We start from the raw sequence: 13,236 nt of genomic DNA, 5'->3' as shown, positions 1-13,236 counted from the left end.
ACAGTTCTCTTTCTCAAGCTCTGGGAGGAAGACCTTTCATTGCCTACAGACAGCCACCCAGTCTTAAACAGCTCCTAACCCACAATAATACTACAACCAGACCTAACACGGACACTGGCACCAGAGCCTGCAATAAACCCAGATGCCAACTTTGCTGCCACATACACCCGGACAACACCATTACTGGCCCCAACAACATCACACATACCATCTCGGGACTATTTAATTGCTCATCGTCTAACATTGTGTATGCCATCAAATGCCAACAGTGTCCTTCAGCTCTCTATATTGGACAAACAGGCCAGACCTTACGCCAAAGAATAAACGGACATAAATCGGACATCAGGAATCACAAGACAGAGAAACCAGTAGGAGAACACTTCAATCTCCCAGGACATTCTATACAAGATCTCAAAGTAGCTGTTTTACTACAAAGGAATTTCAGAAATAGACTGGAAAGAGAAGCTGCTGAATTACAACTTATCACCAAACTTAAAACCATGGAGAAACCTGGCCTGAACAAAGACCTTGGATTCTTATCTCATTATACATGACAAAGCCATTTTTCACCTTTTCACCCCTTGCTTCTTCCTGTAAGACCTATTGCAGTCGTTAAGAGTCGTCAACAGGCTCATCACAGCTATCTGCCAATCACCCATTCCCACCACCCTTCTGAGTAATACCCCTCCCCAACTTCTCACTATATAGAAGGGTCTGGAAACTTCTGTTTCAGTGTATCTGAAGAAGTGTGCATGCACACGAAAGCTCATACCAAGAACTGAGTTAGTTGGTCTTTAAGGTGCTACTGGAAGGAATTTTCATGGTTCTTACATTCCAGGTTCCTATGCAATATTTCTCTTTACAGCATTTGACTTTCCTTTCGCTTCCAGGCATATCCGCAACTGAGCATCCTTTCGGCTTTGGCCCAGCCGCTTCATCAGCTCTGAATCTACTTGTACTTGTCCTCCGCTCTTCCTCGGTAGCATGTTGGACGCCTTCCGACCTGAGGGGCTCATCTTCCAGCATCATAACTTTTATATGCCTGTTGTCTTTGTCCATGGCGTTTTCTTGGCAGGGATACTGGAGTGGCTTGCCGGTCCTGCTCCAGGTGGATCACGTTTGGTCAAAACTCTCCACTATGACCCGTCCAACTTGGGTGGACCTGCACGGCATAGCTCATAGCTTCTCTGAGTTATTCAAGCCCCTTTGCCACAGCAAGGCAGTGATCCATGAAGGATAGTAAAAAGTACAGCATTACTATGAACTAAATTAATAATGTCTGTGTACGGATTTAATCGGGATTAATTCATCCAGAGTACTTCAGATAAGACCTGTCTCAAAAGAAGATGAGACAATTCATTGTCTCTTTGCTGATTGCATGGAGATTTTCAAAGCACCGGAAGTGAACTATTATGGCCCGGGTAGCAATTCCGCCATTAAATTGATTCATTCATTGCTTCCACAGCGCCCAACGTGCATTTCCGCAGCTCTTCAAGACAAGAAAATGTTTTCTGAAGGAACTGATGCCTCTGAAGTGGTGACGGACAGATTCCTGTGTAGTGGAGGAGGGAGAGCTGTCGAGGCTGCCACTTGCAAAGGTCAGTTTGCTTACAGTGTGGTGTAGTGGTTAAGAGCAGTAGTCTCATAATCTGGTGAACTGGGTTCGCGTCTCCGCTCCTCCACATGCAGCTGCTGGGTGCCCTTGGGCCAGTCACACTTCTGTGAAGTCTCTCAGCCCCACTCACCTCACAGAGTGTTTGTTGTGGGGGAGGAAGGGAAAGGAGAATGTTAGCCGCTTTGAGACTCCTTCGGGTAGTGATAAAGCAGGATATCAAATCCAAACTCTTCTTCTTCTTCTTCTCTACATGGGGAGGGTGAAGCATCCCTGGTTAAGCAGAGCAGGGAGAGAGTAAGGCCTCATCCAGACCTCTGCTTCTTCTGGGTATGAGGTTTCTCTTTTGCCTCACTGCTTTCCCTGGGATAACCCCCTGTTTACCCCACAGAATCGTAACAAATGTCCATCAAGTTTTCTGCAGAAGACGTGGCACGAGCAGAAATTTGGGGAGCCCTTAAGAGACGTTTTCAATAAGCTCCTTCATCTGAATCGGGGACTGGATACCTCAGTCCAAATGTGGTCCTCCAAGCCTCTCTGTCTGGCACCCCTAGGCCACCGGTTTCGCACCCTACTTAAGAGCTTTTGTCTGACTGGAAAGTGTCCTTGAACTTTTGTTTGTCTGGATGGAGGAAAAAGTGTGGTGTATGAGCAGAGGAGCCAGGTAGCCCCTAATATTGAGTAGGCGTGGGGCGCAGGCCGGCTTAGCCTTCTGCTAGGCCGCACTGGTCCCCACGGTGTCTCCCACACTGCACAGGCCAGGGCAGCCTTCTGTGACGTCATGTCCTTTGGAGGAGGTCAAGTCCACGCGCTGGACCCCCTTAACATTGAGGGGGCCAGGGCCTCTTCAAACAAATATCAAGGGGGCCCAAGACACCTTGGCTCCCTACAGTTGGCACTATAGGGAGCAAGAATGTGTAGAAGCTATCCCAATGTACAAAGGTTAAAATTTGCACCTGTTGCTCCACCCCCTTTTCCCTCTGGCCCTGTTTACCACTGACGTGTGCCCCCCCCCCAAAAAAAAGGTTGCCCAAGAGGGAATGTGGCTCTCAGGGTAAAAAAGGTTCCCCTGATCTTAATGAAGCTGGCAACCTTGGATATGTGAATCCTTTGTAAGTGCAGGATTCCCTTTCCAATATAGAATCCAGCAGCTGACATTGTGACAACTTCTATTCAAAGCAGAGATTCCCATTTACATTTAAATGTTATTGTTTAGTTGTATTTTTTTTTGTTTTTGAAGTATTGTAAAAAAAATTATTACTACTGTTTGTTTTTCTTCTTTTTAATTTTTTTCTTTTTTCTCTTTTTGTAATTGTTAAACTTTAAACTTTAATAAATATCTTATAAAAAACAAAAACAAAGCAGAGATTCCCAAATCGTGTCCCACGAACCGCCAGTGAGCTGCAAGCTTCATTCAGGTGGTCCGTGGCGTTTTTGTGGTTGAGTAGGGTTGCAACCAGGGACGTGGGTGGCGCTGTGGGTTAAACCACTGAGCCTAGGACTTGCCAATCACAAGGTCGGTGGTTCAAATCCCGCGACGGGGTGAGCTCCCGTTGCTCGGTCCCTGCTCCTGCCCACCTAGCAGTTCGAAAGCACATCAAAGTGCAAGTAGATAAATAGGTACCACTCCGGCGGGAAGGTAAACGGTGTTTCCGTGCGCTGCTCTGGTTCGCCAGAAGCGGCTTAGTCATGCTGGCCACATGACCCGGAAGCTGTACGCCGGCTCCCTCGGCCAATAAAGCGAGAGGAGCGCCGCAACCCCAGAGTCAGTCACAACTGGACCTCATGGTCAGGGGTCCTTTAGGGTTGGTATGCATCCAAAATTTCCCAGACACAGCTGGGATTTGGCTGTTGGAGACAGTGTCTCGGCAGAAATCGCTTTGATGTCCAGGAAAATCTGGACATATGGCAACCCATGTTGGAAGTGTGGATTTTGGAAAATTTCATTAAGAATAGCTCAAAAACTTCATCTCTGGGGGGGCGGGGGGGAAAGCTCAACAAAACCTTTACAACTTTGTCTTTGCGAAATATGGCAACCCATATTTGAAGAAATGTGAACTTTCTCTTCTGTCTAGAGATAGTGGAGCTTTTGTCAGCTTTTAATCCTTTGGTCCCTTTTTTCAGGCGAATCCGGAGGATCATTATTCGTGGAACGGAGGGAGAGACTCTTCCAAGTAAGTGAACCTCTAAATGCATCCTGACCCTGCCGTTCTTCTTGAGATCTAGTGTGGGGCAGTGGTTTAAAAAATCTGACACACAATCCATTGCATAAGCTTTTCACTTGCGTGTCAAGACCCCGTAGCCACCCCCTCGTTGGAAATAACTCACACAAGGACACGGATATTAGGTTTATGTTATTGGGCAAATTTTGGCCACAACTTTATTGAAATTACAGAAAGTGAGCAGTATTGGCTTAGGCATTGATTGGGCCTGACTATATCTGACTCCTGCCCATTGTGCAAGAAGTCCAGGAAGGGTAAGCCACCGGTAGGGGGGAGCCCTGTCGATGCAAACCAACTCCAGCTCCCCCTGGTGTTCCCGTCGGGGTCGTGTCAAGGCCTTAGCCCCCCAGGTGGGCTTCAGACTAGATCAACACCCCCAAATTCCTTTAACGGAATATCCTTAAGCATGTAGGGGCAGGTGATGGCCACACCTCCCCTCCCCCCCCACAAGGTCAAACAATGCCTAACCGCAACCCTAACAAAGTTGTGACGATTGCTACAAGGTAGGCGAAAACCAAGTGGCCAGTGCCAATTTGCCAAGTGGAAAAATTCCTACCAGGCCCTTCGGACATTCAAGACGACCAACCAAAGTCCATAGCAAGGCCCTAGCCTAACCTGCAAAATAGGGAGGGAGGGCGGGGGATTGAGGAAGCGAGCCAAAGAGGAAGTCCTCTGGCTCGCTCCGCTGTTTAAATGACCCCAGCCACGCCCCCCGGCCAACAGGTTGGCTGCCCAGGCTCTGACGTGGCTGGGATCCCCCACATGGTCCACTGCAACTCCTCCCCACTGGGAAGTGGAGTGGATATCTCTTCCCTTCGCCCTGCCCCAATTGATTTAAGCAAGATCCAGAGATCTACAAAGAAATAGATCCCAGCCTACTTCCTGCCCACCCCCTTTCATAGGGGGCTGTTGTAGTGTTTTGGGTCGCAATAAGCTTTTGTATCTTTGCCACTGTGAATTGCACATTTGCTGTTCTGTCTTTTGACCCTGATCAGGTGGGCGTGATCAGCTGGGGCACGTACAACCCTTGTGAAAAGAAGAGGAAGAAGAAGAAAGATGGGGAGACACGGGAAACAATTCGGGATCCCCCTCCAGCGAACCATAAACCACGAGATTTCTACATTAGTCTCTTTGGTGTGCAGGACTGGCTGAGACAACACCTGGGCCAATCCTTGAGGTTTATCCCGAAGGAATGAGCCACCAAGACAAACTCACTGTTGCCCAGGAGTGTTTGCTAAGGTGTCAGTCCCTTGGACGCTTATTATAAAATTATCTTGATTATGTGTGGTATGTTTGTGTTGTTTATGCCCCTGGCTGTAGGATCAGAACTTAATTTGTGGCAGGGCTCATCAGTTTGTAGCCTTGAGTTGCGGATTCCATGGGCACTGCTATTTCACATTCTTCTAAAAATAGATTAAACCAGTGATTCTTCATAGCACTTAATGCAATGCTCCTCGCCAGTGTTATTTTTCTAGAAAAAGAGGTGCCGGGACTCACCATGAACACCTCCCTCGTTCTCTTAGAATGGCAATGGTGCCCATCAGAGAAGTGCTGGAACTGAGTTCTGGCTGAAAAAAAGCCCTGCTCCTTGCCAATGTAGAAATCACCTCTTATGTTTAGTCAAGTTACAGTGGTACCTCGGGTTACATACGCTTCAGGTTACATACGCTTCAGGTTACAGACTCTGCTAACACAGAAATAGTACCTCCGGTTAAGAACTTTACCTCGGGATGAGAACAGAAATTGTGTGGCGGCAGTGGGAGGCCCTATTAGCTAAAGTGGTGCTTCAGATTAAGAACAGTTTCAAGTTAAGAACGGACCTCCAGAACGAATTAAGTACTTAACCCGAGGTACCACTGTATTCTCACTCAGTAAAGAGCCCTTCCAATGTGAATTAAAATCTTCCTGCTTGTTGGTTCTGCCCCTTTTGTTGCTTCCTGTTGCATAGGACAGCGTCATTACTGATGAAGAGCCTGCTTATTGTTCCTTGAATAGCGATTCTTATTTGTCCCTTGATATCAGTTCTTGCTCTCACAATACAAATTACTGTGCATACTTCAGTTACTGACTTCCTCTCATTTTTCCTCCTTTCATTGCTTATAAAGCAAAAATTTGGCTATATATTATAAAACTATTTCACTGTAGCACAACTAAAAAGAAAGAGATGGGAGGAGATCATAGTTCATAAATCGATAAATTAAGGGTTTATTTGTAAGTAATTCCATTGCCATGTTCCACAGGAAGCAATCCCAGGGACGCGGGTGGCCTAGGACTTGCCGATCAGAAGGTCGGCGGTTCGAATCCCCGCGACGGGGTGAGCTCCGGTTGCTCGGTCCCTGCTCCTGCCAACCTAGCAGTTCGAAAGCACGTCAAAGTGCAAGTAGATAAATGGGTACCGCTCCAGCGGGAAGGTAAACGGCGTTTCCGTGCACCGCTCTGGTTCGCCAGTTGGTCACGACTGGACCTAATGGTCAGGGGTCCCTTTACCTTTACAGGAAGCAATAGAAGGGCCTGAATCTGCAAAGAGAGAGCTTTTAATTAAAGGGAATTGTAGCTCTGAAAACTCTCATTGCCAGTCCACTGTGGAAAATATTCCCACAAATATTCTCCACCCATTTCAGCTTGTTCAAGAGCAGTTGAAAGCAGGCTTTATAGGTGATTTTCCTTACCCCAATGCAACACAATTAAACTGGTTAATATGGGGGGGGGGGATGCATATTACTATTTCTGTAACCTCCTTTGAGACAGGCCAGCCTTTTATACCAGACTGGTACATCACTACTCCCCATTCCCTATGTTGAGATAATATGCTTATTATGTCTCTTATTATAAAGATAAAACCTTGAAGTGGCCCATTTTAATAAAAACACATTTATAGCTTAGTAAAACAAGTCGTGTTCACAGCAAAAGCTGTTTTTCACACTGATACTTTCAGTATGTTCAAATGTGAACCAAACACTTCCCTGTATTATTTAGGTTTAGATAATATGTCCACGTCGCTTCTATCCCAGACATTCTTTTAAAAAAAATAACAGTTGTTTGTTTTTGATGTAGTTCTGTCCGATGTTGCTAAAATTATTTTGGTTTGAGTTTAAATAATAGTTGCAATGTATTTTGGTTGTTTGATTTCTCAAATCGGTTAATGAAGTTGGATATTTTGTGGAATGCGGTTCTGTTTTTCTTTAAAAAGTGAGAAACGTTAGAAACATTTCACTCATTTGAAGGGGGGGGGAAATGGACATAAATCAATTGCTCTTTCATGGTGAGGGGCTCATGCCTTTTGTTTGGTTCCCAATGCTAGTCTTGCTGATTCAAGTAATTCTGACTTAATTGGGGTTTCTCAACTCTGCATCAATAATCAATATTTTAGAATTGTAATGCTAGTATTTTATAAGGTTTTCATGCTATTAACCTTAATTCAAATAAAATAAATTTATTTCCTGTGTGCCTGAAGACTAGGTTTTCTGTGTGCTTATATGAAGGGGGACTAATTCCCCACTTAACATGGCCGTAGTCGCAGAATTTCCTAAATCAACAATTAAAATACAACAGAAAGAGCTGCCCATAGATGAACAGCCGGCTGATTTGATACCTGATTTTATTTTATTATTTTATATGTGCCACCCAACCAGATGGGCAGGGTATTAAATATATATATATATTATTACTATCATCATTATCATTAGAATGAACTAAGGTGAAAAACTGTATCGTCAGACTCAGTTTCTGCTATATAGAAATCAGCCTTAGATTTACCCACTGAACAAAACAACGTCTCGCCACTCTGTGCAAACAACCACTGGAGTTGCAATTGACATTTTAAAAATATCACCAGAAAGCGGATCCGGGAGAAAAACAAACAGACCGGAGGACATCACAGAAAACACAGAAGCAGTCATAGGAGCATAGGGAGTATACAGAGTCAGGCCATAGGTTCATACGACTCAGTATTGTCTACACTGACGTGAGGGAATATTTTCCAACTCTACCAAGTGATGCCAGGGATTGAATTGGAATATTCTGCATTCAGAGCTGGTGGTCTACCACTGAGCCATTAGTTAAGTGTCAACTCCAGATCAAAGCCTTGGAATCTGATTTCAGTGCCTGGATGCACCTCTAATGTGTTGTTGTTGTTTAGTTGTTTAGTCATGTCCGACTCTTCGTGACCCCATGGACCAGAGCACGCCAGGCACTCCTGTGTTCCACTGCCTCCCGGAGTTTGGTCAAACTCATGCTGGTAGCTTCGAGAACACTGTCCAACCATCTCGTCCTCTGTCGTCCCCTTCTCCTTGTGCCCTCCATCTTTCCCAACATCAGGGTCTTTTCCAGGGAGTCTTCTCTTCTCATGAGCTGGCTAAAGTATTGGAGCCGCAGCTTCAGGATCTGTCCTTCCAGTGAGCACTCAGGGCTGATTTCCTTCAGAAAGGATAGATTTGATCTTCTTGCAGTCCATGGGACTCTCAAGAGTCTCCTCCAGCACCATAATTCACCTTGCTGAGAAAGGTCTATATAGTTAAAGCCATGGTTTTCCCAGTAGTGATGTATGGAAGTGAGAGCTGGACCATAAAGAAGGCTGATCGCCAAATAATTGATGCTTTTAAATTATGATGCTCTTGAGAGTCCCATGGACTGCAAGAAGATCAAACCTAGATCAAAGATCAAAGCCCTGAGTGCTCACTGGAAGGACAGATCCTGAAGGTGAGGCTCCAATACTTTAGCCACCTCATGAGAAGAGAAGACTCCCTGGAAAAGACCCTGATCTTGGGAAAAATGGAGGGCACAAGGAGAAGGGGACGGCAGAGGACGAGATGGTTGGACAGTGTTCTCGAAGCTACCAGCATGAGTTTGACCAAACTGCGGGAGGCAGTGGAAGACAGGAGTGCCTGGCGTGCTCTGGTCCATGGGGTTATGAAGAGTCGGACATGACTAAATGACTAAACAACAACAACATTCTCTTCATTTCAGACCTGGAGCAGGTCAGACTATATTTCCCCTCTTCTTGTGGCCACCTGGCAACCCTAGCAGAAATCTGGGAGTTACATATTTACTCTGATTCGAAAGAATCGAAACTCCACACACCCATCGCTGCCCACTTCCTTCATGCAGTCACTTAACAGAGATAGGCCTCTTTAGCAATCTTTTCCCCTTCTTTTGCGCCAAAAAAACGAGGAAGTTTAGAAGTGGGTAAATATTGCAGTGTCTGAAAATGCAAATACAGGGGGAGGAGCAGGAATTGGATCATGACTGTGGGGGGGGGGGAATCTCATCGCCTAGCAATGCTGGGGACCTGGCCTAACCCCAGCCCCCAGTAATCCCCTGGAATGTCCATATTCTGAAAGTCTCCTATGTGTTCAAGCTGGGAATTCCCCTAGTTGGCTTTACTCCCTTCCTGACTTCAAGACGATTCTGGGTTTCCCCTATCTGGATTCCTGTCCACCTGCAGCCACAACATATTCTTGCTTCTCCCCACCCCCACCCATCGCCTTGGAGTTGCTTCATGGACTTTGCCATTTCCCAAAACTCAGCTGCTTTCTCGGGGTGGGGCTAGAGACCAGCATCTAGCAAGTGGAGCGGATCGCCTAAAATTTCACAAGTAGCTGGACTGCAGCGGTGCTGCCCAAACAGAAGCTGCTAGGACTCAGAAAGACAACAGACCAGGGAGAACCAGAAATGCAGCTTTTTTTGGACCAGCTGTTCTGCATTCTCATTGCCTTCGGGGCATTTTATACAGGTAAGCTGCCATAGCCAGGCACAAATTGCTTATGAGAGCTGTGAATTTCACACAGTGCCTAATTGTAGTCAGCAGTGCCTTGAGGCCAGAACTCCTTGAGCCTCAACCAAGAGACCTGTGGCACCTTAAAGACTAACACATGTATTTATTTACAATTGTTAATAATTGGGGGGGGGCGGTATTTGATTGAGTCATCATTTAAAGACAAGCCTACCTAATTCACAGTTTCTGAATACGCAACTAGAAACACAGCCATCCTTCAGAAATTTTGCAGTGCAAAATGTGAATATACCAAAATGCATTAAGTCAGGGATAATTGATTTGTAAAATGGTGTACACCGAAAACGTGAGAGAGATGCATTAAAATGCTGATCAGTTTTCATGGGGACTTTAAGAAACAAAATCACGACAGAAGCTTTGGTGGACTAAACACACTTTGTTGGATGGTGAGATGGACTTTAGTACTCAAAACTTTGTGACATCGTCATAGAGAAATGTGTTTATATGTTGGCTTTGCTGCTACGGACTAACACAACTACTGACCCTCTTACCTGGAAATTTCTCTTTGAGATAATGCTGTTCGGGATAATTCATTCAGGATATTTGCTTCGATGCAGAGCAGCTGAAAAGAATTCAAAGCCCTTTTGGAAATCCTATGATGAATGTTGATGCTAAATATTTGCCAGATATTTTCTGAATACTCATTTCCCCAATGTCGACAATTTATGTGATTTTTGAAAGTACCGAGTCTCTGGTAGCTGGCGTTCAATGCTACTCATTATCCAGCAATTTGTCTGATTTCACATATGAAGCTCGGCAAAATAATCAAGGGGTTGTTGGGTGGAACGCTCAGATTTTGCATGTACTTAGCATGTAAAAATTTCAAATTTTTGAAATTTGAATCCAAAGCTTCACACTTAAATTTTGAGGGGCAAAATTGGAAAAGCAGGAAATCTGCAAGTGTACATTTTAGCTCCACTCAGGCCTCGGAGCCGCTTCAAATGTTACAAAATTCCTGCAGGGGAGCATTTGGGTGTAGAAAGTTGGAATGCAACCCACCTGTCTGGGATGATAAAACACATGCCTGATTTATGTGTCTGTGTCCTGGGGAGGTTTGTACTCCGTGCAAAAATCCACATGTATATTTGACACGCGTCGTGAGTTGTAGTTTAATTCCTGCATCAAAGCGCTTTTAGCCTACGATTTTTGTAGCATTTGCAGGTTTACAAAAAATTCATAGAGGATCAGGTTACCAGTGGCTTCCTAGCCACAATGGCTATGTTCTACCTCCACTGAATAGCAGCTGAATCACAAGTGGAAAGAGGAACTCTTGAACTCGGGACCTGCTTGTAGGCTTCCCAGAAGAAGCTGGTTGGGCACTGTGAGAACAGGATGCTGGCTTGTTATGTTTTGTCTTATGTTGTGGTCCAGTGCAGGCTTCCTTTCCGCTGGGGCATAAAGAGACTAGTTCTCATTGAGGTGATAAACTTATATATGGCCACAGCACCTCAGATTGCAAGTGGAGGCTTAGATGCTTGAATAGGTAAAGGTAAAGGGACCCCTGACCATTAGGTCCAGTTGCGGACGACTCTGGGGTTGCAGCGCTCATCTCGATTTATTGGCCAAGGGAGCCGGCGTACAGCTTCTGGGTCATGTGGCCAGCATGACAAAGCCGCTTCTGGCGAAGCAGAGCAGCTCACGGAAACGCCATTTACCTATTTATCTACTTGCACTTTGACTGTTTACCTATTTATCTACTTGCACTTTGACGTGCTTCCGAACTGCTAGGTTGGCAGGAACAGGGACCGAGCAACGGGAGCTCACCCCGTCACGGGGATTGGAACCGCCAACCTTCTGATCGGCAAGTCCTAGGCTCTTTGGTTTAACCCACAGCGCCACCCGCATCCCAGATGCTTGAATACTCTCCCATAAATGCAATTCCCTCCGTGGAAAATACAAGATGTCAGGGAGAGAGGTTCCAGCTTAGGCTCTTTGCTGTTACTCTACTTATCTGTGCACATGGATTCTGGAGTGGTGCAGCTTAGCCATAAGGGCTACAAACACCATAAAAACCAGATTGGAGTCTATGTTTCTTTTTTAAGCTTTACAATTTTAAAATAGTTTCGGGATGGGGGCAGGATACCTGACTTCAGGAAATGTGTCTGTATAAACAGAGTCTTGGATTAGCCATTATACTAAATACACTAAGCTGTACGGTCAGGGACCAAAAGTGGAGCTCTTGCGATTCTTGCGAATTTCCCAACGAGAAGAATAAATCAACATTGCACCATCTGTGTCTTTGTGTGCCTGCTTGCGTTCGGTAGATAGCAGAATGGTGAATTCAGATTTGGGAAGGGCAGGATTCTGTGACTTCCTCAGCTATGAAGCATGCTGGGAGGCCGGGGACAAGGCCTGCGCCTGTTTCTTCTCATGTTCCCTCATGTATAGTGACTGATTGATCTAAAAAGCTGCCACCTCTTATATTTCCATATCATTTATGCTGTCTTCTAAACTGGTGAGAAAGTTGATGATTATATATTTCCAGATGGAGGCAGCAACTATGTGTGTAGCTCCAAAGCTTTTGTGGGCACCAGGGGAAAACCTCAAGGGCACCTTTGTGCCCATGGACACCAGGTTGGCTCCCAGTATGTTTCCCAGCACAATTCAAAGTGTTGGTGCTGACCTTTAAAGCCCTAAACAGCCTCAGCCCAGTATACCTGAAGGAGCGTCTCCACACCCATCATTCAGCCCCATGAGGTCCAGCTCCGAGGGCCTTCTGGCGGTTCCCTCATTGCGAGAAGTGAGGTTACAGGGAAGCAGGCAGAGGGCCTTCTTGGTAGTGGCGCCCACCCTGTGGAATGCCCTCCCATCAGATGTCAAGGAAATAAACATCTATCTGACTTTTAGAAGACATCTGAAGGCAGCCCTTATTAGGAAGCTTTTAATGTTTGATGCTTTATTGTATTATTATTATTATTATTATTATTATTATTATTATTATTATTATTATTATGATGTTGGGAGCCACCCAGAGTGGCTGGGGAAACCAGCAAGATGGGTGGGGTATAAATAATAATTATTATTATTAGCAACCCCAGAAGCATAGCTGTCAACTTTTCCCTTTTCTTGCGAGGAATCCTATTCAGAATAAGGGAATTTCCCTTTAAAAAAATGGGAAAGTTGACAGGTATGCCCAGAAGTAAAATAATGGCAGATACCATAGGCAGGCTCCAAAGCAAAATCTGGCCACTTATGAGTGTCTCTTTTTGGCATGTTAAGAAATCTCAGTCAGCTGGAGCAATGTCTGCACTTTGATGTGCACAAGCAGGTTGTGTGGGCTGTCAGTGGTGATCTGAACCTTTTTCTTCTTTTTAACTTTCTGCTTTTTTTCCCCTTTCCCCTCAGATGCAGCGGATAACGCCTGTGACCCCCAAACAGCTGAGATTGCTGGAGGACAGTACACAGTACTGGAAAACAGCACTGTGCTGAAATATGAGTGCCCAGATGGGAAATACCCATACCCTACAGATTACCGGTTTTGCCGGTACGATGGGACATGGAGCCCCATGCAGAATGCACTGAAAAGCCGCGTCTCCAAGGCCAGTTGCCGAAGTACGATAGAGCACTCAAATATGCCAATTTATTGTTAATCTAGACATTTGTAGGGCAAA

At 45.4% G+C, this 13,236-nt stretch overlaps 3 protein-coding genes across 3 annotated transcripts in view; 2 read left to right on the top strand and 1 right to left on the bottom strand.

Annotated features, from left to right (window-relative positions):
• C2 (complement C2) overlaps positions 1-5,115 on the top strand; it is a 52,861-nt gene extending 47,746 nt beyond the window's left edge. Inside the window, exons 16-18 of the mRNA XM_083724018.1 lie at positions 1,466-1,598; positions 3,737-3,786; positions 4,830-5,115. Of these exons, the coding sequence (XP_083580144.1) occupies positions 1,466-1,598; positions 3,737-3,786; positions 4,830-5,030 (384 nt within the window). The 3' untranslated portion in view covers positions 5,031-5,115. The remainder of the gene's footprint in view (positions 1-1,465; positions 1,599-3,736; positions 3,787-4,829) is intronic.
• Positions 1-13,236, bottom strand: part of LOC310837988 (E3 ubiquitin-protein ligase TRIM11-like) — a 1,016,249-nt gene that overhangs the window by 23,359 nt on the left and 979,654 nt on the right. The window lies entirely within an intron of this gene.
• CFB (complement factor B) overlaps positions 9,038-13,236 on the top strand; it is a 32,173-nt gene continuing 27,974 nt past the window's right edge. The window contains exons 1-2 of the mRNA XM_083723700.1: positions 9,038-9,565; positions 12,971-13,177. Coding sequence (XP_083579826.1) covers positions 9,505-9,565; positions 12,971-13,177 — 268 coding nt within the window. The 5' untranslated portion in view covers positions 9,038-9,504. The remainder of the gene's footprint in view (positions 9,566-12,970; positions 13,178-13,236) is intronic.

The sequence above is a fragment of the Podarcis gaigeae genome (assembly GCF_964106915.1).
Source record: "Podarcis gaigeae genome assembly, chromosome: 2".
Classification (NCBI taxonomy): Eukaryota; Metazoa; Chordata; class Lepidosauria; order Squamata; family Lacertidae; genus Podarcis; species Podarcis gaigeae.
The sequence above is the reverse complement of the archived record's forward strand: the minus strand, read 5'-3'. Positions and strand labels throughout refer to the sequence as shown.